At 34.7% G+C, this 21837-nt stretch overlaps 1 protein-coding gene and 1 long non-coding RNA gene across 2 annotated transcripts in view; one reads left to right on the forward strand and one right to left on the reverse strand.

Moving 5' to 3' along the window:
* The window catches only part of LOC113494347 (NACHT and WD repeat domain-containing protein 2), a 46820-nt gene extending 24986 nt beyond the window's left edge, over positions 1–21834 (reverse strand). Inside the window, exon 1 of the mRNA XM_026872654.1 lies at positions 21487–21834. Coding sequence (XP_026728455.1) covers positions 21487–21554 — 68 coding nt within the window. The 5' untranslated portion in view covers positions 21555–21834. The remainder of the gene's footprint in view (positions 1–21486) is intronic.
* LOC113494348 lies at positions 14248–14986 on the forward strand. The gene is made up of 2 exons (XR_003400647.1): positions 14248–14417; positions 14706–14986. It is a non-coding gene; the product is annotated as an uncharacterized LOC113494348 (long non-coding RNA).
* Positions 21835–21837: the final 3 nt, after the last annotated feature.

A 21837-nucleotide genomic window follows, 5' to 3' on the forward strand; every position in this document is an offset into this window, starting at 1 on the left:
GGTGATTATTGCACTGTGAACGAGCTCGCGATTCAACATTACAACTAGAAAGCTGGCGAGAGCATATTTAATCGATTGTGACGTCATAACTAGTTTTTGTTTTGTAATAAACTAAATGGGTATTACTTCATATGTACAAGAATTCAAAGTTTATGAATTTATTTTAAAATTGGAGGTCTTTTTTTACTTGGATGAGTATGAGACTTTGAAAGCTTAAGAAATATTTTTGTTGTTTATTTTATATATTTAGCCCTTTATTATAATGTTTTCCAGTATAGCTGATACAGTAAGTTTCATTTCAAATTAGTCTACTATCTACTTATATAGGATATTTTAATGGACAGTTACATTGGACAGCATCCTGACTGACGCTTCTAAAGCGCTCTGTGAGGCAGAAACAGCTCAGCTACACAGCACAACACATTGTCTATTAAAACCGGCGACTATCGTAAAGGTGGTATTACACATATTGAGAAAAAGTTGAAAGTTTAACATAAAAAAAATGAACTTAATTTGATTAGAAAAGATCAAGGTATACCTAAAGAGTTCTTACTCCAAAAAAAAAACTACAACAGAAATCGATAAATTCAATACAACATCTATATCAAACAATTGCAATCAAAAACAACGAGCTCATCAATTATCCCTAATCGCAATCAAAACGTCAGATAAATTAAGCAATACTAATAGACAATCAAACTTGTAGGCGTCGCCGACTACATAATTAGTTGGAATAAATCAATCAGGCTCTCAACCACTGTTCAGAGTAAAGGTATAGTGGTAAGAGTTAAATAACTGCAATAATCCAACATATAATAATTAACAGATTAAAAAATAAAAACCCATGATTTAAAGTGTCACTCAATTCATATTTTATCAAAATCGGTCCAGCCGTTTCTCATGAAATTTTGTGTGCATATTGGGTAGGTTAGGTTCTGAGAATCGAATAACATCTATTTTTCCTACCCTCATTTTTTTCTCCCCTTATCAGAAAACAGCGTTTGCTGGGACAGCTAGTAATCTATACTCTATACTAATATATAAAGCTGAAGAGTTTGTTTGTTTGAACGCGCTAATCTCAGGAACTACTGGTCCAAATTGAAAAATTCTTTTTGTGTTGAATAGACCATTCATCGAGGAAGGCTTTAGGCTATAAACCATCACGCTGCGACTAATAGGAGCTAAGATACAATGGAAAATGTGAAAAAAACCGGGCAGGTACACCTAAATCATAACTTATATCTTCTACCAACGGGGACGAAGTCGCGGGCAACAGCTAGTATTATAATATATTTCTAGTTTCGGACAAAATCGGAGTTTCTTTGTCATGAGCTGACGCGACGGTGGACTATCCCGATAAATAAGCAGGAGTAAACCATTATTAAATAAATAATTATGTATTTATAAGTACTTTAAGACGTGGCTAAAGACTTTCAGCTAATTCGATAATACTCAACTTTCAAAGAGAATTTCGTAGCGTTTCAACAATCAATTATTATAATTATGTAGTTTTTTCAGGCGTCGTTTTTCACTATTGATAATTAGTAATCTTTATATTTGGATTTCAGTTAGTAGATTAATCCTTTTCAGCAGTAATTATCGTGTTACGTCACAGTAATATCGAGGTTTTTATCAAAGACAGACTACAGAATAAGAAGAGTAGATATAGAATTAAAAAATAACTGCTATTATTGATAATTTATGATAATAGTCAAGTTTAAATCTAAGTAGTATGGGAAAAAAATCATGGGAAAAGACGATCGTTCTCACCGTTTATCAATAAAAAATATAATTATGTTTTTTTTTTCTGGTATGTTGGCACATTGTTGTTTTGTTCATTTCGGTTTCTAGCATAAACATGTCTTTAGGTTAGGCTACCATTTTTTTTGTGATCACAGTTTCTTTGGCTCTATCTTATGAACCGTTATAGCTACGCATATGGTTTTGTTTTACGGATGATGTATTTCTATTGCCCCCTATAACAACCAATCTATATATCTATACTAATATATAAAGCTGAAGTTTGTTTGTTTGAACGCGCTAATCTCAGGAACTACTGGTCCAAATTGAAAAAATCTTTTTGTGTTGAATAAACCATTCATCGAGGAAGGCTTTAGGCTATAAATCATCACGCTGCGACTAATAGGAGCGAAGGTACAATGGAAAATGTGATAAAAAACAGGGCGGATATAAATCATAACTTATATCTTCTACCCACGCGGACGAAGTCGCGGGCAATAGCTAGTAAGTACAACAACATTGTTACGGCCAACCGATCTGTATTATTTTCTTTACCCTATTTGTACGGAAACTGCAAAGTCACAATGCTGATTCCCATTTGCTGGGTTTTTTGTAATATTTTTTGTAAATTTTAGTTCACTTAATTTATTTATAACCATGTAAAAATTTGGGAGTTACCGTAAGTCAGTTCGAATCGCAAACCCGCTGCTTCAGCTCATGATTAAGGACTCCAGTTAGGTCCGAAACTAGTCGGGCAGCCCCGATAAATACGCGTGAGTAAACCGTTGCATCATACAATAAACTAAGTTATCGAAAGCGTGCTTTCCTATTGATCCTGAACTTTGCAAACATGACCGTGCAATATAACCGTACTATCAAATTGAATTGATAGTAAAAACAAGAACTGATAATTGAATGATAAAGTTCAACTTCAACAGTTAGTGATAAAATCTGATTGCATACAATGTCGTGTGTATGACTTTACGCTTTTTACTTAAGGTTTATTTCTCCGTGTCTTATTTTGCCGATTTAGCAACAAACAAAAATTTAATAAAAGGTAACTAACTGGGTAGAGGAGGTCAGATAGGCAGCATTTAACTGAATCCGATTAGACTGGAAGCCGATCCCAACATAGTTGGGAAAAGGCAATGATATGATTGTAATAATGTCATATTAAAGAGGCAGTATCATTAACAATGATCAACCTTCAATCTAATTAAAAGGCAACTCATAAGATCTATTCGTACATTTAGTAATGAGCATCCAGACTTTTCTCAACGTTAAACAAAGGTATGAATATGCTTGTATGAATCCTATTAGCGTAGACAATGAGTGGGCAGGTTTCAGGGACCGTTCGTATTGTTGGGAGAGAGCTGCGAGCTACGTGGGCTGGATGTGGCACTCATCTGAAATATGGGACTGGAAGCTGGGCACTAACCGACTTAGTGAATTAACAATGGATTTAAAAAAGGAGCATTTGAATTAATTAATGAATTAATGGTTTATTGCTTTCGTTTTTACAAAAATAACAGGTTAAAAAAAACTTGTATTATTATATCGAAAGCAAAAAGTTCATTCATGTTTTGTCACCTCAGAATTTCGGACTGGATAAACTGATTTTGTTGATTTTTATTAAACGTGGAGTAGCTGTCATTTGGTCCCATAATTTCATCAAGTTTGGTTCAGTAGACATTTGAAGTAGTTTGTATGATTTTGTTTTTAAAATGAATATTCTTGTAAATCTCTTCATGTTACTAGTTGGGCTAATGTTTTGTTGAATGTTTTGTTGGGCTCTGTATTTGCTGATGAGATTTATTAAATATCCTATAAAGAAACAATTCATTAAAGCTATTTTTATTTCAAAACGTAGCCTATGGTTCTTTTCCATGAGAGTGACATTTTAAAACTGCGTAACTAGAGTCACTAGATCTAAATTCAATAATTTAAAGCGCTATGACAATCCTGTATTTGCAAAGGCTTTTTATTATAGAACCTATTGCAATTCCTTACGACTTATGTAGACCCTAATTCAATTTAAGGAGACATCAAAAACAGTTGCCAATTTTAAAACTATAGTACCTATCAACAGTTTCATTAAAGATAAGATTAATCTATCATTATAATTATTAAGACAAGACATTAATTTATTCATCATCGCAGTAATTATCTACAAAAAACATATGATCAAACAATCTTAATCCAATGATAGACAGAGACAAAACTTTCCCATCATATAACGCCATCTCTTTTCAATAACGACCCTATCCTTACATATTATAAAACAAAGTCCCCCGCCGCGTCTGTCTGTCTGTCTGTCTGTCTGTCTGTTCGCGATAAACTAGAAAAGTACTGAACGGATTTTTATGCGGTTTTCAACAATAGATAGAGCAATTCTTGAGGAAGGTTTTAGTGTATAATAAGTTTAGGTTTTGTGTAAACTGACGATATTACAACGATATTAGTTAAACATGTCGGAAAAAATTAAGCCATTCGAGAGCTTTCATCGAAAACGCTGCCAAAACCTTTTGAGTTACAACAAAACAATGTATGGCGGGTTTGTACCTCTTTAATAGATCTACAAAAAAGTCCGAGGTGGTATATGTCTATCTTCCAAGGATAACCCACAATAACCATTTTTATGTGTTTTCTTAATACAGTAAAATTATGGGTTATTTACGAACCTCTTTTTAACAATACAGTATTAATCCTTATCCAAATAAATAAGTTAAATATATTATGCATGTAATATAGAACAAAATTGCCTTTTACACTACGCTAAAAAAGTTAATAGGTAATGAGTTATCGTAATATTAAAATCTCCGCGCGAAAAATTAAAAATCGATGAAACGTAGCGAAGATATCGTTGGCATCTATATACTAATTGTACTATATATATACTATGTATATACTAATTGTTTGTTTGTGTGTTTGAACGCGCTAATCTCAGGAACTACTGGTTCAAATTGAAAAAATATTTTTGTGTTGAATATACCATTAATCGAGGGAGGTTTTAGGCTATATATCATCACGCTGCGACCAATAGGAGCGAAGAAAAAGTCATAACTTATATCTTCTAACCACGCAGACGAAGTCGCGGGCAACAGCTAGTTATAGATATAATACTTCATATTTCATAACGCAACTATTAAATTGTCATGGTGACATAATTATGTACGCCCAGCGTCTATTTCAAATCATAGACAATTTACTACAGAGTAGCAAGGACTGCGCGTGCGTCACTTAAGTGGCACTTTATTATTTAGATGAGTGATGGCCGTTTATGGTCGGTACTGGTTGTATTGTTGAATATGTTGTGGATATAGTGAAAATTATTTCCAGAATGGCGTCCAAAAAAAGTTTTTGAGGGGTCATTTTGGATCTTAAGAATTGTGGTCAATTCGGCCAAAAGATCACTATGCTGTAGTGTGTACTTTATGCTGGCCTCTTGATAGCTGTTTGGTAAAGCATCTTTCAAAAAAAAGAAAATTCAAGTACTGATTACTATTTCAATTTCTTTACAAGATAAGATATGCAAATAACAATTATATTTACACTAGTTTTACTTTAGACGATTAAATGTTCGACATTTCAAAAATAAATTCGTTCTATTCTAGATAAGCAAAGGTTGTATCTACAAGGGGTATATCAGTATCTAGACCCATGTAAAGTCTAAGTTATGAGAATAACATATGATGATCATAGTTTTAAAGAATATAATATACATTTAATTAATTAAAATCTAATGATAACTACTCATCGAGAACAAAATTATATAACATTCCATTTTCAAAACCACCAACATAAATACGTAATTACAAATTCTATTTCTCATAAACAACTATGAAAACTGAAGAAAAATCGCTCGTTCTGTGACGAAGCAAGCATTGTGATTCAAAGTGCCGCGTCCATTCTGTGTAACTCTGTGGTGACCTACATATTGTGTGACGCACTTGTGACGTCACTCTTTGTCTTTGCTTCTACATTGTATTTAACTGGCGTGGAATTGTTCGCTGTTTCGTTTGCAGTCTATGGTCAGATCGATGGCGGGCTTGCTTTTATGTTTAGATTGAGTAAGGACGTGTAAAGTTATTGAGAATATTTTATTTAAATTGCAGGATTTTACTTTAAAATTTATTTAGAATTATTTTTTATGACGGAATTCGTGTCATCTTTTTCATAAAATGTCGAACCCCATAACTGAATAATTAGCGAATCAAAACCATGTATTAGGTACACGATAGAGAACTGCTATTTATTATTCCAATTTATTAATACGCTGTGTAACCATTAAGGTATAATAAATAATAATTTCGAACACATTAAAACTCGACACGTCCTCATATTTAAAGTGTCTATTAATTCAGGCAGACCAACGAATACCTTGCATTGAATCATCTGCGTTGTCTCTGGCTGCGCGCCAAAATTTGACGCCATTTTTTTTAAACGTCTTGTTTACATTCTAAGTACGCTACAACAGATGATCTAACTAATAGTCATTAGATATAGGATTTCGTTTACTATTGCCTACAACAGAAATATCGTTTGAAAACAATGATCTTTTGAAAGAAGTACCTATGTACTATAAAAAGATTAATGTATGTATATTGCAGGGCTGTCTAAGGTTTAATAAGATTATTATGTATTGTGTATTAAAACCTTTTCAACCGACTTCAAAAATGAGGAGGTCCTCAATCCGTCTGTATTGTTTATGTTTGTTACCCCAGAACTTGGGACTGGGTTAGCCGAAACTGTTTTGTTTTTTTCATTTAACCTAAAATAGCTGTCATTTGGTCCCATAAATTTTGTCGAAGATTGATGATTTTAATTTTATTTTAATAGAATTAACTAGCTCTCTGTGCCAATTAAATTATCAATCTAATATACCTTAATTACAAAAATATTGATTAATTATCGCTTGTTATTTTACTAAACGATCCTTCTCTACGTCCTCCATTTTCCTGAATATAATTTCCCGCCATCTTAAACGTCAAAAACATTTTTAATAGAAGCGCGGCGCTCCGGTAATTTGCAAACGGCCAGCAAACAGCTTGACGTTTGTATTTTACGTTCATCCGCCATTGTTGTAAGAGATTATTGTTAAAATGACCGAGGAAAATCCTCTAGACACCTTGAAGATTAGAGCTATGAGATAAACATATTATAAACATGTTTTTGTAGATATTAGCGAAAGCTGTTGACCTTTTTTTAAGATAACGTGTTTATTTATTTGAGTTTTAAGCTTGAGGCAAAAAGTGTCGTGTCATTTGACCACACAGTCTGTCAGTCACAGTGTTGAATTAGAGGCACCATTTTGAGAGGATTTTATACAGAAAAGAAATTCGTATTTGTTAATAAATTTATAAGCCATTTTTTTTGGGTAAAGAATAGGAATTAACAGTGGTTTTTTTTTAAATAAGTATAAAAAAACTAATACTTTTTTAAAAGTCACCTTTTCAGCATACATTACTTAGTATACATTTCCACATCGCAACTGGTGCTTTTTGATGCGGAACAAAATATTTTCCTACCTTATTACAGTTACTCGAGAAACCTTTGTAAGAATATTTTCAGTATCGGCCTCACGTGTCTCAGTAAAGTGCAATGCAAAGAGCTAAAGCATATTTTCAGTGAACTTTCTGCCTACGCTCAGGGAAAACGGGGACATTTTATGGATTTATGTAAGCACTAGCTGTTGCCCGCGACTACATCCGCGTGGTTAGAAAATTTTCCATTATATCTTCGCTCCTATAAGTCGCAGCGTGATGGTATATAGCCTAAAACCTTCCTCGATGAATGGTCTATTTAACACAAAAAGAATTTTTCAATTTGAACGAGTAGTTCCTGAGATTAGCGCGTTCAAACAAACAAACAAACTCTTCAGCTTTATTGCTGAAGAGTGGTAGTAATTGGTAGCTATACTGGTAGTAATTCTAAAAGGTAATATTATTTAAGCTTCAATTTATTCTTCTTTTGGCGGTAATCGGTTTATTTATGGTTCTACATGCAAGATTTCAAGTTAAATATAAAACACTTCCGATTCCCAACAGTGTTGAAATTTTTCATGCGTATGTATACTGCGTGGCAATGCAATAATATAAGAACAAAGATGGCGATAGGAGCTGCGCTAAACAACAACATAACAAAGATGGCGATAGGAGCTGCGCTAAACAAAAACATTACAAAATCGAGTTTAGGCTTGTTTCATTTGTAGGTATTGTCGAATACTTTGATCACAAAGCAAGCTGGTCAAGCTATTGATTAGCTGAGCTATTGTTATTCTTTTTAGCTATCAAATTCTTGTTTAATCTGTTCTCTATAATAATATTATAAAGAGGAAATATTTGATTGTTTGTTTGTTTGTTTGACACGAATAGGATTCGAAACTACTGGTCTGATTTAAAAAAAAACTTTCACTGTTGAGAAGATACATTATCCCCGCTGAACATAGGCTATAATTTATTTCAAAAATATTAGGGTTCCGTAAGAAAATTACGATATTGTAGCCCAAGGTATCATAACTTATATCTTCCAACCACGTGAACGAAGTCGCGGGCAAATGCTAGTGTTTAATAAGACTGGTGTTTGAAGCATTATCGGATGGTAAATGTCCAATCTTCCATCCATCCATCAAGATATGATTGAGGTTAGCTACGGAGTCTTCAAAGTTGAATATTTTCTTTGGACGGTCTTACGGAAGAAAATATAGGAGATTCTTTTGGGCCTTTTAGAGATTTTAGGCGCTATAACATCAAGCATTTTGCACTTAGGCCTTAAAATAAAAAATGGTAAATAAGGATACGATTAGGGATGCAAGCAATGAATCTTTAAAATTAATAGGATTGATTCATTCTGAAAAGCGTCTTGAAGGCTAGGGTAAACTAGCGGGATTGTCCAAAACGGTTACCATGGACCTGATAAATAAAGGAATATGGTTAGGTTTTAGTCAGTAGAAGTTTGACACTCCCGCTCAACCCAAAGCGGGATATTTGATGATTTCCCTTCCGGGAAAAAGGCAGAATAGAAAAAAAGGCTACAATAAAAGAAATAGTTCCATTCGTTCTTTATAAAATACTTTTCTACCCACGCATCCTGACGGAAACGTAACCTCACACAACAGTTTGACAGCACAAATACGTCATTTAAAAAGTGCGTATAAAAACAATTGAAATCTATCACAGACCAGTCGAGAAGAAATAATAGCGGGTCGTTACTCCCAAAGCTGTCAACAATAAAACAATATTTCCACGTGTTTGAGGAGATTAATTATAGCTATGCCTGGGTACGCCCATGCAATTCTTGTCATCGTGGATGTGCGCATGCGTCAAACTATTTTTTTATGTGTTTTGATTACAAATAGAAAGAGGTTTGATTTCCTGTCTTTCTGAAAATCAATTGTCAGTGACGATAGATTTAGCCTTTTTGAAAATTTATAAATCTACTAGTTTACGTATATTTTATACGTATGAGTAACTTCGCACTTTATACAAATAATATTTCAAGATTCACTCAAAGCATTAAACTGAAATCCACGTTTAGAATCATGTCCGCACGAGTAACTTTTTATGCACTGCTGCCTTACCTACGTATTATCTGACCTTTTTAACGATTTATTCGTAACTCATGATAAATTAAATAAATATTTTCAAAGAAAGCAAGAATTTAACAAGCCTAATCCCAATTTGACAGCTGTGGCAGAATGTCCAAACTTTATTCGGAATAAACATATTTGCATATTTTGCATTCCAAATTCGAACACTTATTCTTCATTTGCACAAATATAATTGATTGGCGGGAAACACAACTTTTTAATTCGGACAGGACACAGGCGCGCACGTTCCACCGCGTCATAGAGAATATTTTAACATTATATTTATTTTTATATCGGTACGCGGGCCGGCCTTCATAATACTCGTAAAGAACTCGTCACACGCCTCAGTGATGGCTATTGGTTAATTCTTAGAATAATAAATGGCATATTTAATAGATATTTTAGCGCACGTATACAGAGTAATTACGCGCGCTTACCAGAATTTTAAATGTGGAGTTTAATGGCGGATTAAAATATGTGGCTGCTTTATGACGAAAATTAATACTTTTTTTGAAGTAATATCATGAAATCATAGACTATGCGTTGTTTTGGCTGAATGTACGCACGTTTTAATTACTGTACTTAATGTTTAATACTATCGTGATCGTCCATTAATGACTAATATTAATGGTCTTCGTGTCTCTGCCTAGTCTATACTTAGATATAATCCAAATGTAATTTAATGCTGATGCATTTACATTTTTTTTCTCTTTATGGAACCAGTTCTGATTATTTCTTGACAATCAGTTCGTAATTAAAAAGTTTTGACAATTTAAAGAAACATGAATGCGTGTCCTAAGTCTGGGTGTCTTTGTGCTTATGAATGACTGTTTGCGAAACCCCCACACAAGTATTAACTGTAGGGGTTCCTTTTCTTAAAAGAAAAAAAAGGCTTTTCGCGCAAAAACTAGTGAAAGGACTTGGTCGATACTCGAAAATCAGATAGTTTATTTCCTAGATAGCTTTATCTTGATTTTATGTTGCCGTGGATGGAGCCGTGGGCAACAGCAAGTATATAATAAGAATATGTTCTTGAGATTATATAACGTTGTATCATTCTTTTATGTCCACAGCTTGGCCTTTATAATTAAGATCAACGGCTAATATACAGTCTTAATCAAGATCTCTACGTGTTGTAAGAGTTAGCACGTCGCCGCGTCGGTAATACATCTTATTTTGATATATTATGTGTGATGTGTACGCGAAATGACTGTAAGTGTTCGCCCAAATATTGTGGGCATTTTAGAAGTAAATATCGCGGCTTTGTTTTGTAAAAAAGTTAGTTTAGGGCTTGATCAAAAACATATATATTTTTTGTTGCAAATATCTTCACAACATACTCAACAGATTGTTTTTGGTAAGACTATGGTTTTTATATTCTAATTACCTAAAATATTGTATAGTAAGAACCACGTATGTACTTTGCCGAAACAAGATTAGCAACATAAGACAAGTGACATTTCGACAATCGTAGGCGTTGACAGAAAATGCTTGAATGCATGCACATTTTCCCTTCAAGCATTTTTGACTGAAGATTTTATCAATTTAAGATTCGGTTTGGCAAATTGCTGCCAAACCGAGATTCAGTACAATCTATACTAATATATAATGCAGAAGAGTTTGTTTGTTTGAACGCGCTAATCTCAGGAATTGAAAAATTCATTTGGTGTTGAATAGAACATTCATCGAGGAAGGTTATAGGCTATATACCATCTGCGACTGATAGGAGTGAAGATACAATTAAAAATGTGGAAAAAATAGGGCAGGTATAAATCATTACTTATATCTTCTAACCACGCGGACGAAGTCGCGGGCAACAGCTAGTTTATAATATACTTCTTAAAAGGTTACATTAAAAACGAGGGCTGAATATCACAAGGGAGCAAGGGCATCCATCAATGACCAATCAGGACACAGTCACATGTCCTCAAGTGATTGATAAGCCGCCATGACACTTTATGACATTGACAGACACTTCGCGCGCGCACTCATTGTCACAATTAGTTTAACTAGAGATGGAAGTGAGATATGCATGATATGTGCTGCAAAAAATAGAGTTTTAAATACTTTTGGACTATGATAAAACATAAAAAAATCTGTACCACTTAAAACTAGTATCAGCTATTCAAATACGACTATGCTTAGATTATTTTGAACCGTTATTACGATGCAAACGCGCGTCTTTATAGGGATTGCATGACTAGTTTAGGACCGAACCGGAGTCCTTAATCATGAGAAAACGCGGCCTCGGTGTAGCGAGTCGAACTTTTAATAATGAATCATCCTCATTATAGTCACTATAAAAAAATTGAACCAAGTTCAAAAGAAGAGGAGGTTGCATGGTATATTACTTGAAGTACCCCTGAATATGTTTCGACTTTTCTTTTTAGGGTAGCCAGTTAGAAAATTGTCTCCAGCGAGTTTAAAATTAATTCGACATGTTTTGAAAAATATATTTAGTGTAAAAACATGAGACATGTAAAATCTCATTTTCATGATCATTAAAAACTTAACATTGAATACATTTTTTACAGAATGAACTATTTAATTTAATTTGACTGTACTTTTCAAGCTACTTTTACCATTACCATTTTCAAGGTTGAACCATTGTAATATTTATGTTAACTCTCACAATTACATATTTATACATAGTTTACTACGTGTGCCAATTATTTATGCACCCCTGACCTTGGGTACGGAATCAATAGCTATATTGCGAATGTTTCAAGGGTTAAGTACGGTAATGTGTAATTAAGACATGGAGCCGATGGCGTTTGCAATAGAGAATTATCATTTCAAAGCATCAATGGTTGATTTTTGTATTTTGCTTATAATTTATAAGCAGCTTTTAGAAAGTAGTTTTTCAGATCATAATTGATTATATATTATATTGATACTTGGATCCTTTTGCTAACGGGTCTCACAGACAGCTGACTAGGCTCATATTGCATACTTATAAAAAGATCTGACAAATCTAAACCAATGTGCTAGGTCCAAGGTCCATAGTCAAAACAAAGATAAAAAACACTATTCTATCACGGTTTACTTAAAGATGTATGTAAATATGGCAGATATTTTAATATTAGGTTACATTTTATATATATCTATACATACATATCATCTATACATGCATATATGAAAAAAACCGCTTAATACCTAATTAATTCTAACATCCACTCGACAAATTTAATCATCTAGGCACATAGAACTAGAATAATCTTGTTTTTAGTCTATGACAGTATATTTAAGACTGTAGTTACGATAAGACTTCTTTCAAAACAATGGACGTCCAGAATAATAGAGAAACGAAAACTCAAAGCGAGCTTTAATTAAAGAAAAGCTTTTATATTTGTCCTTTAGAATAGTACTCTGGTATGAAACTGGCGGTTTTACTAAGATAGTGAGAATCTATACTAATATAGTATAAAGTTGAAGAGTTTGTTTGTTTGTTTGAACGCGCTAATCTCAGGAACTACTGGTCCAAATTGAAAAATTATTTTTGTGTTGAATAGACCATTCATCGAGGAAATGTGAAAAAAACAGGGCAGGTATAAATCATAACCTATATTGTCTTCTACCCACGGGGACGAAGTCGCGGGCGACAGCTAGTATTAGATAAATAGTTTACTGATATAATTGTTGGACTACCAAACCGAAGGTTGAAGACACAAATCGGGGTGCGAAATAACGTCTTTCCGAATCTATATGCATAATATGTCAAAGTAATTTTCACTTGTCTAACCAGTGAAGGAAAACAGCGTGACAAAACCAGTATACCAAAGTATTTTTCAAGAGAGTGTAGATAAAGTTAAATTAGAGGCCTACGGGGGCTAAACTTTGATATAAGATTGTACCAAACCATTCGATAAGAGGACGTTAGTTGCTGGCAAGTCAGAATAATACCAAAAGTACACATGAAAACTGGTCTTACTACAGGATACTGTGTCAACCAGAACAGGTTGTGAAGGCTAGGGCAGCCACAACAGTCTCATTAATTACATCCACAACACCCAGCCTCTCACATCCAGGATTTTCCAGAATCAGCAAACTTTTTTAAGTCATCGGGAATCGTGAATAAATGATTTTTTTTTCAGTGCAAAACTTTTACATGTTAATATAAAGAGTAACCGTTAAAGAGTAACCTTTCAGCACAGGTAATTCGCCTACAATGCAAGTTAAGCCTTAAAACTTAACTAATTAAGTCCAGTTTTTCAATGCATCAAAATAGTTCTTCCTCTTTTTTGTTTAAAATTCTTTACGATACGTTAAGTGTCGTCTATTCGGAATAGCTGGTGAATCATGATCTGTAATACGTCGCGGCAAAACATTCGTGAAGATAGAAAATTATGAGTCACTTTAAAATGCCGGCGTTAAAGAATATGCATAATGTTTTGGACTAGTGTTATTATGCGAGGAGTGAATTACATTTACAGCTATTGTGTGGACTTTAAAATAGATAAGAACCTCATTTGTTTGAATATATCTTTGACTGGATGTAGTACCAAGCTGTTACCACCTGTTCCTATGTGGACTCCCTGCATTTGTATCTAATTTTCTTTTTATAAAGCACTAAAGCAATTAAAACTGAAATTTAATTCTGTTTTTAGGTGTTAATTTTGATAAAATCGGCGTTATATTGAATTGTTACGTGGTGAATTGCTGTGCATTGCCACGCACTGACGGCGATGCGCGGGGAGACGTGGCACGGTCGTTTGGACTGAAAAAGTCTGACACTACCGCTTCCTCGGCGGAAATGGTTATTAAAAAAAAACAAATAAAACAAAATTGGTGATAGGTTAAATTATGCGATATGCTACCATAAGTGTATGCTTAGAGATCTTTCCTTCAATTGTCATCTATTTCAGTTATTAGTCAAAAATTTCCATCTGTTATTAAATGAAACTGGTCCTAAATATGTAGGGTAAAGTACCTTTAGTCGTACCAGCGCTTAAGTCGTACCACGTCGATATCTGCGCACCCGTCATGAAAAGGTGGCATCTAACAGTGCAATATGGTTCTACTAAGTACCACGGGTAAACAGCAACACGCGGCGGCTTGCCGGAATTCGCGATCAAAAAAAAATGAAAAAGTAAGTTTTTTGCACAGTTTTCACTAATTTTTTTACGTCATTCATAAGCAATTTCACAAAAGATTGTGTTGAAACGAATATTTTTTTGATTCATGTCTGTTTTTATAGTGTTTTCTGGTTGATATGGGCTAGGTTAAATGGTAAACGGTTTCTAGGTTATGTTTTTAATTTTGGTTTTTAACTTTGTACACCCCGCTGCCTAACTCGTACCTGCATAAACTTCCTAATTCGTACCGGTACGACTTAGGTGTTACAGAGATATTTTTTGCTATTTTTTTTTTCCTTTAGGTGATCAATATGGCAAAGAAAATTTATAACTCTTGGAAGCAAGATGACATAGATGAACACAAAAAGGAACACAATTCACAAATAAAAAAAGAAAGATAGACAGAAAATCTAACAAAAATAAGAAAGTAGATGCTAAAGAAAATTGGTTGTGCAAACTAACAACACTAAACAAGATCGCAAAGAAAATATGACCCTATGTATTAAATGCAAAGGATGGGTACATGATTTATGTGCAGATCTCGAAATTAAAACTAAAAATTACATTTGTGATATATGCATTTTAAAAATGATAGTTTTATTTCCCAAAGGTACTCATTATTACGAAACTACTACTAACGTTTTTTTATTGTTATATTTATAAGTAAGACTGAAACTGGTCTCGTAGCATATAAGTCTACGCAGTTTTTTAATTGTCCTTAGAATTCTAGTTGGAAAGATATATGTTTACTCTAAGTACGACTTAGGCTATGGGTGGTACGATTAAGGCAACCGGTTGCCTAAGTCGTACCGAAGGAAGGTTTTTGTAAAACCTATAAAAATCATTTTATTAAAAGATTTTTATATGTCTTATTAGTCTTTGTTGATTCGTTAATAAATGAAGTATTTATATATGCAAAGATTTTTCTTTTATTTATATTACAATAGAAATTATAGCTATTTTCCTTGAACTGGTACGACTAAGGCGACCTTACCCTATTTACCTAATTAACTGTCAAAGTTCTAGAATTAAATTAGATATCGGATAATTAACCTTCATGATAATCCTCGTTATTGTTTGTCATGAAGCTTTCGGACTACAAAGCGTTTTTTACCAATATGCAGTCTAATGTCAATGTCCTTTTGTCAGCTTGCGTAACAGTTCATTGACCTGTAATACAATTTTTACGTCTTCCGTTGTCGGCTGCCGCATGGGAAATTCTTTGCCTGAGGTTAAATTGGATTGCCAATGAGTGTTGGAGCAACCGAAGTGTTGGATAAAGCTGTGCGGCAGTGACTTTGTGACCTGAAGCTCGTAAGGAACGTTTGCTTTTGTTTTTAAAAGCTCTCCCTCTCTTTAGCATTCCTTATCATAAGATAAAAAACAGAAATTTATTTTAAAGAGTCCGCTATCTATCTGCCTTTCCTTCTGTCTGTCATCAGGCTGTGTCTTATCAACCGAGATAGCTGGACAGATGAAATATTCACAGATCATGTATTTTTGTTGACGCTATACGTACGCCTACTGAAAGTTTGTGTATATGAATGGATGTTTGTTCGTCTTAAACACAAAAATCACTGAATGGATTTAGACGAAACTTAGTACACATATAGTTTAGAACCAGGAATAACACATAGAATAGGTTTTGTCCCGATTTTATTTTAACGTGGCATCAATTTCGATTCGTAGCGGGAAGTTCCGCGGCCTACCGCTAGTGCTTTAAAAATAGGGACTTCAAATTCAGCCCAGCAGACACGAAAATATGCAGAAAAAGGAACAAACTCATAAAACAAAAACAATTTTAATAAGGTATAGCTATTACTGCAGAATACTTAACAAAGGACCAGTTTATCTCAAAGGAGATTTTAATACACAACTTTAGTAAGGAGCGCTTGCAATTAATATTCTTTATAAGAAAACTGTAAGACACTTCATAAGCTGGCAACGCAAGTCTCCGGTAGCCGACGTCTTTAATCTCACAATTCCCGCCATAAAATTCATGGAGGTTTTACTGATTTTTCCCATGACAGCTAGTGTTACAGGATACAAGTCAGCTGCAGGGGACATATTACAGTTCACATGTGTGGTAGCACTGGTGCACTCTGATTCCTTCTATTCCGGTTTTTAAGAAAAGCATTGCAAGGAGAAGAGTTATACCATTCTGAGGTGGGTCTTGGAATGGTATAATGATATCGCAATGCTGGGTACAGTTCGTCAGTGCTGTCATAGAATTAAAAAAGTTCACATAACTATGTCTAAGATTAATAAACCCTTCCCTGCTTTAGGGTTGACCCTACACCTAAATCACATAAAACCGCAAAGCCACCAAAATTATTGCAAAAAAGTAAACGAAAAAGAAAAAATAAATAAACAGAAATGAAGATCTGAATATGATAGCCAACTCAATAAGGAAGTAACACCCGAATTTACATGAAAATAGTCAAAAAGGGACAAAATCCATGCAAAAGGGTTACCAACATTATTCTTGTCAAAATCTTTCTCTTTATAAAATGTTTTGGGAAAAATTGAAAGGGGTAATGGAACCGAATAGTGTATGGTCAAATCTTGCTAATGGGAAAATAATTAGTCATTATTCTAGCCTTTCTCCAAATATAATATGATTGACATCCAGTCTAACCAAATTCAGCTAAGTACCAGTGTTTTAAAAGGAGCAACTGCCTATCTGACCTCCTCAACCCCCTTAGACTGGTTGCTAGACTTCTTAGCTTCTTGATGAGAAGACATTAAGACGAGGAAGCGGAAAGACAGCATGTTTGATGCACTGCAAAAGGTCATGCAAGTGATAATCAGGGTATATAGTCTTTTGGTATAATAATTTGATAAATGATTGCTCATAATATTTTCCCAAGAGCATCTCATTGCATTACAGATAGGAATTTAATAGCATTTCTCAAACTAGTAATGTTGCAACTGTGCGTAGTACATTTTACTCTTTCGTTCTCTTGTTTTTGCGACGTTGGCGACGGACGTTTAAAGTCAAATTAAAGATCTCTCGGTTGTTGTGCATACTTATTAATCAAAAAAACCTTGCAAGAAACTTGCCTATATTACGGAAAACAAAGCTACCGACGCTTTTGAAAATGCCCAAACATTAATTTAATTTTCATGAAACCTTACGATAATAATTATACTTAAGGAAGCAGGAAGTTGGGGAAAATTGACAAAGTTGGCTTCGTTAGAACAATCATAATTGCTTAGAAAATAAAAGAATTGCGTTACTTGAAGTGGCTGCAAAAACATTGGGGGTTCGGGCAATCAACAATAGATTTGACAACTTTAATTTTTTATATGAAAAATCATAACTGATTTCGAAAAAAAATTAAGCTGCTTTGTTGCTTAATCATATAAAGTCGGCTTTATGTTGGCAATAAACATCATGGCAGCCAAACTATGAACAAAATTATCTTAACAATTAATTCGGAGGATTGAATTTCAGACTCACCAAACAAACTTAGCTTTAAAAAAAACCCGAAAACTTTTTTCGAAGATAGCTTTTAGATTTTTTTTATTGTAAAGACAATTCAAACGGTTCTTAGCGGGGCTCCAATAGCCATCTTCTAGCATTAGATTAGCTCTTTTCATGTTCTAATATTGCATTGTCACGCAATACACATATGCTGTCAAAATTTGGCAACCGGGAAGTGAATCAAATTTTAATTGCAATATTTGATTTCAGTGGAACTGAAGAAACTCAATAAAAGTTAGTAACAATAACTCTCTGATGGGTGATCCTTCCAAGTGCCAGATTAATGACAACAATCTTGTCCCTTTCATGCTTCTTTTAGCAATCATTAGATGCAAGGGCTTGGAAAAAGTATCCCTTGCCGAAAGGGATTTGAACCAAGTCTTTCGACTCAATAAACATGACATAAAAGTTCAAAGTCGTGACGACATTGTTAAAAGAAATATAGATGACGAATCGTTCCCGAGGCTGTGTCAATCCGTCTGTCGGTCCGATAGGGAAAGATAACCAAGAAATAATATGTCCTTGTGGGAACGAAGAGTAAAGATGTCCTTGTGACATTCTCTAGATATGTGAAAGTTCGTATGCTATTTTTCTTGACAGATTCGAGGAAATACTAAGCATTCTGAATACAGAGGCATGGAACTTATAATAACAGGAAGATCTAGAGTATTTTTTTTTATTAATAGTCAAAGTTGATTCACTGTTCTTTGAGGTTTACCTTTTATTTACTCTATACATTTGGACTTCTGTTTTTTTTATTTTTATTTTACTTCAATTTTATACCACAGTTACACCTTAAATATTTACGTATTTAACGGTTTACTCACGCTTATTTTCCGGATCACTTTAATTATAATAACAGTTTGGGCTTTTCTGAGTTTTGCTATGAATTACCGAAATAAATTTGTAGTTATTGTGGCACTTTTTAAGCTGTTTTTTGTAACCTGTTCGTTGAGACTGAGAACTGCAAATAAAACGTCTCCTGCATTGACGAATTTCGGTTTCACAAAAATTAAATCACATGCACAAAGACACCCAGACTCAGGATAAGCTTTCGAGAATCACAGAAATGCTAGTCCTACCGCTCAGATCGAACCCGCGATACGTCGTGCTCTATGGGTTCTGGCTCGTTAACCTCAACCACTCGGCTATCCTCAACTTATTTAAAAACAACCCACTAATATCCAGTAATCCAGTGTTGCCACACGTATATTTATTATGACCTATTTATGTATCATAGTGACCCTATTACCCCGCCCTTGTGGTTCCCACTTAGCCCATTCTCAACCTGTGTCAGCTTAACCAACCTTACAATGTTTATTAATAACTTAACTTGTAAGTTAAATCGTTATAAACATTCGTCTACACTGCGAACATTTCTTTATGGATTTTGGTTTTGAACATGATATTGAAATTATACAAAGAAGTTTTGTTTTTCTTTTATTTATATTCGGACTAAAACAGGGTTTAGACTGAATATAACTCGACTGATTTTGGTTTCAATATGGAGAAATGTAATTTGGAGTTTTTAACTTTACAGATATGACATGGCAACTCCTTCGTAGCCTTTAAAAAAGTGGCTTCAATTCCTTTTTTACGATGACATCGGAAAAAAGAGACCAACGTGCAAAATCGTGGTTAAGTAACGGTTAGCACGGTCAAAAATTTGATAAATTACCATTTTTTCGCAAATTTCATATTCTTTAGCCTTTTTGTACAAAGCCTGTCTGTGTTACAAACCATACTCGCACTCAACCAATTCTTCTCCCTTCATTCGTAGTATTCGTGCTGCGTAGAGCTTTTTGGAGTCTACTCAAATGTCTATGACTTTTCTCCTTCAAGTTTAGATCCTCATTCACTCTAGTACAGCGAAGATGCTCCTTCTATTGTCTCTAAGTTACAAAGCATAGTTCAGTTGCCAGCTTCAGGTTCGTTCCACTTTTGCAGAAATAAAGATTTATCTTGCTTCAGCAATATTAAATTTGCAGAGTAAAAGGATAAAGGCAACGTTTCATAACTGCTTAGCATATTTCATTTTATTTTTCTTCTCTTTAAATTATGTTTTGCATTGAATCTACATATTTCTATGTTCAGAAGTAAAATGAATCAATTTTGATTATATTTTGTAGAGTTTGAAGTTGAAGATTCGCAGTTTTTTTTTATGTCTAAAGCAACCTTTGTAAATAAGGAGTTGGGTTTATTTTTGTAATTCGTTATTATTACCGATGTGTATTTATATTATCTTGTAATTGTTTTGACATTCTGGATACTGGATAGACACAGTACAATGGCTCGGTCAGACAGGCAGTCGCAATAAATCAAATGCCAAATTCAACTGTTTTTTTTCTTAGATCTTTTCAGTCAACCTGAGAGCAAGCCTGCACTGTACAGGACTTTAGGTAGTCCATCGACTCCAATAAAATTGGAAGCCGACCCAGACGTATCCTAAAAACGGCTATGTAGAAGATTATGTTTAAGATCTCGCTTTTAACTGAAGAAGAAATTCGGAAGAGGGATCTCGTGACTAAGCGACAACTGCAGGAGTTGATCGATCACAATTTAAGATACAATTGATACGGTGGGTCCGTGGTTGGGTGACCATCTACGTCATAACGAGTACCACCACGAATCGGGAAGCACGTTGAATTGTGGACCCATATTTTTGACAGTCATTATGGGTCGTCTGACAACCATTCTACAGTCTGACAAACAGTCTTGTTACTAAGGGGTATCGTGTTCCCCAGGTAGGTGGGCTGAGGAGGTTAGATAGGCAGCTCCTAGTTTAACATTATTACATAGCTGCATCTGGTTAGAATGTAAGCGACCCCTAACATATTTGGTAAAAGGGTAGGATGAGATAAACCAAGAAACTTATTCCAATTAAATGGATAAGTGTGGATTATTGAATGAAATTCATGAGTTGTCGTAATGTAGCTTCAATTTTGTAGAGCTTCAAGAAACTTTTTAATCGACTCAATAATAATCATAATTTAGTTGATAAACTATCAAATTATTCATGAAAGGTTGTGTTTTATTTAGTTCTATTTATAGTTCAGTACTTATCGCAAGTAATTAGCGGTTATTGAAATAAAACTTAATCAAATTAATGCTTTTCTGGCTCTACCGAGCCCCATGTCAATATGTTGGATTAGTTTTTTTTATGTACATTAAGATCAAAATTATAATAATACGGAACTATGAGAAGAGCTTCATTTAACGTATTCTACTTCATACCCTGCTAAATGTGTTGAGTGAGCATTAAGGGTGGTCCAACGCACACACGAGCAGATTATGCTCCTACACAAATATACCAAACTGTATATTTTTCTCTCGGCGTTGCGTACGTTCCCAAGGCTGTTTCCTACGTATTCATAATTATGATGTTCTGGTTTCTTCGTAAATATCCAACCTGTAGGCAAGCGCGGTCGATGTATTGATTTATTTTGACGATTTCACAACAGTTCGCGTATCTCAGCGGCCGCCGTACAACAAATATGTATTATACATAAATAACTACGTTGTTTTCTTTCAAGCCGTTTAGCTAACGACAGCATTGTGGTGCGACCTTCACGCGTCAATGTATGGCAGGTACTTACTCCTCAGAGTGTTGTGATACATTATCCTTGTCCTTGTGTGCCTGCCCCGAACTGCACGAGTTGCCCATCTCGTCGCCGGCTCGGCCGCGCCGCCCTTAGCTGGTCATCACCCGCGCCACCGTCACCTCATGCACTACACACAGCTGCAACACGTACACACGCGTCCAAACCGGCTAATATCTAGTGTCAAGTAATCATTTAACATTTCCCGGCGTCGCGATCGTTTCGGGCGGTAAACATGAGCGGGAGTGCGCGCGTGCGGTCACGACGCGCGCTCGCTGCCGAATAATCGATGCGCAGTCTCCCTCCCCCCCGCCGCCGCACCGGGCCCCTCCCGCCCCGCCCGCACCG

This window comes from Trichoplusia ni, chromosome 5 (assembly GCF_003590095.1).
Source record: "Trichoplusia ni isolate ovarian cell line Hi5 chromosome 5, tn1, whole genome shotgun sequence".
NCBI lineage: Eukaryota > Metazoa > Arthropoda > Insecta > Lepidoptera > Noctuidae > Trichoplusia > Trichoplusia ni.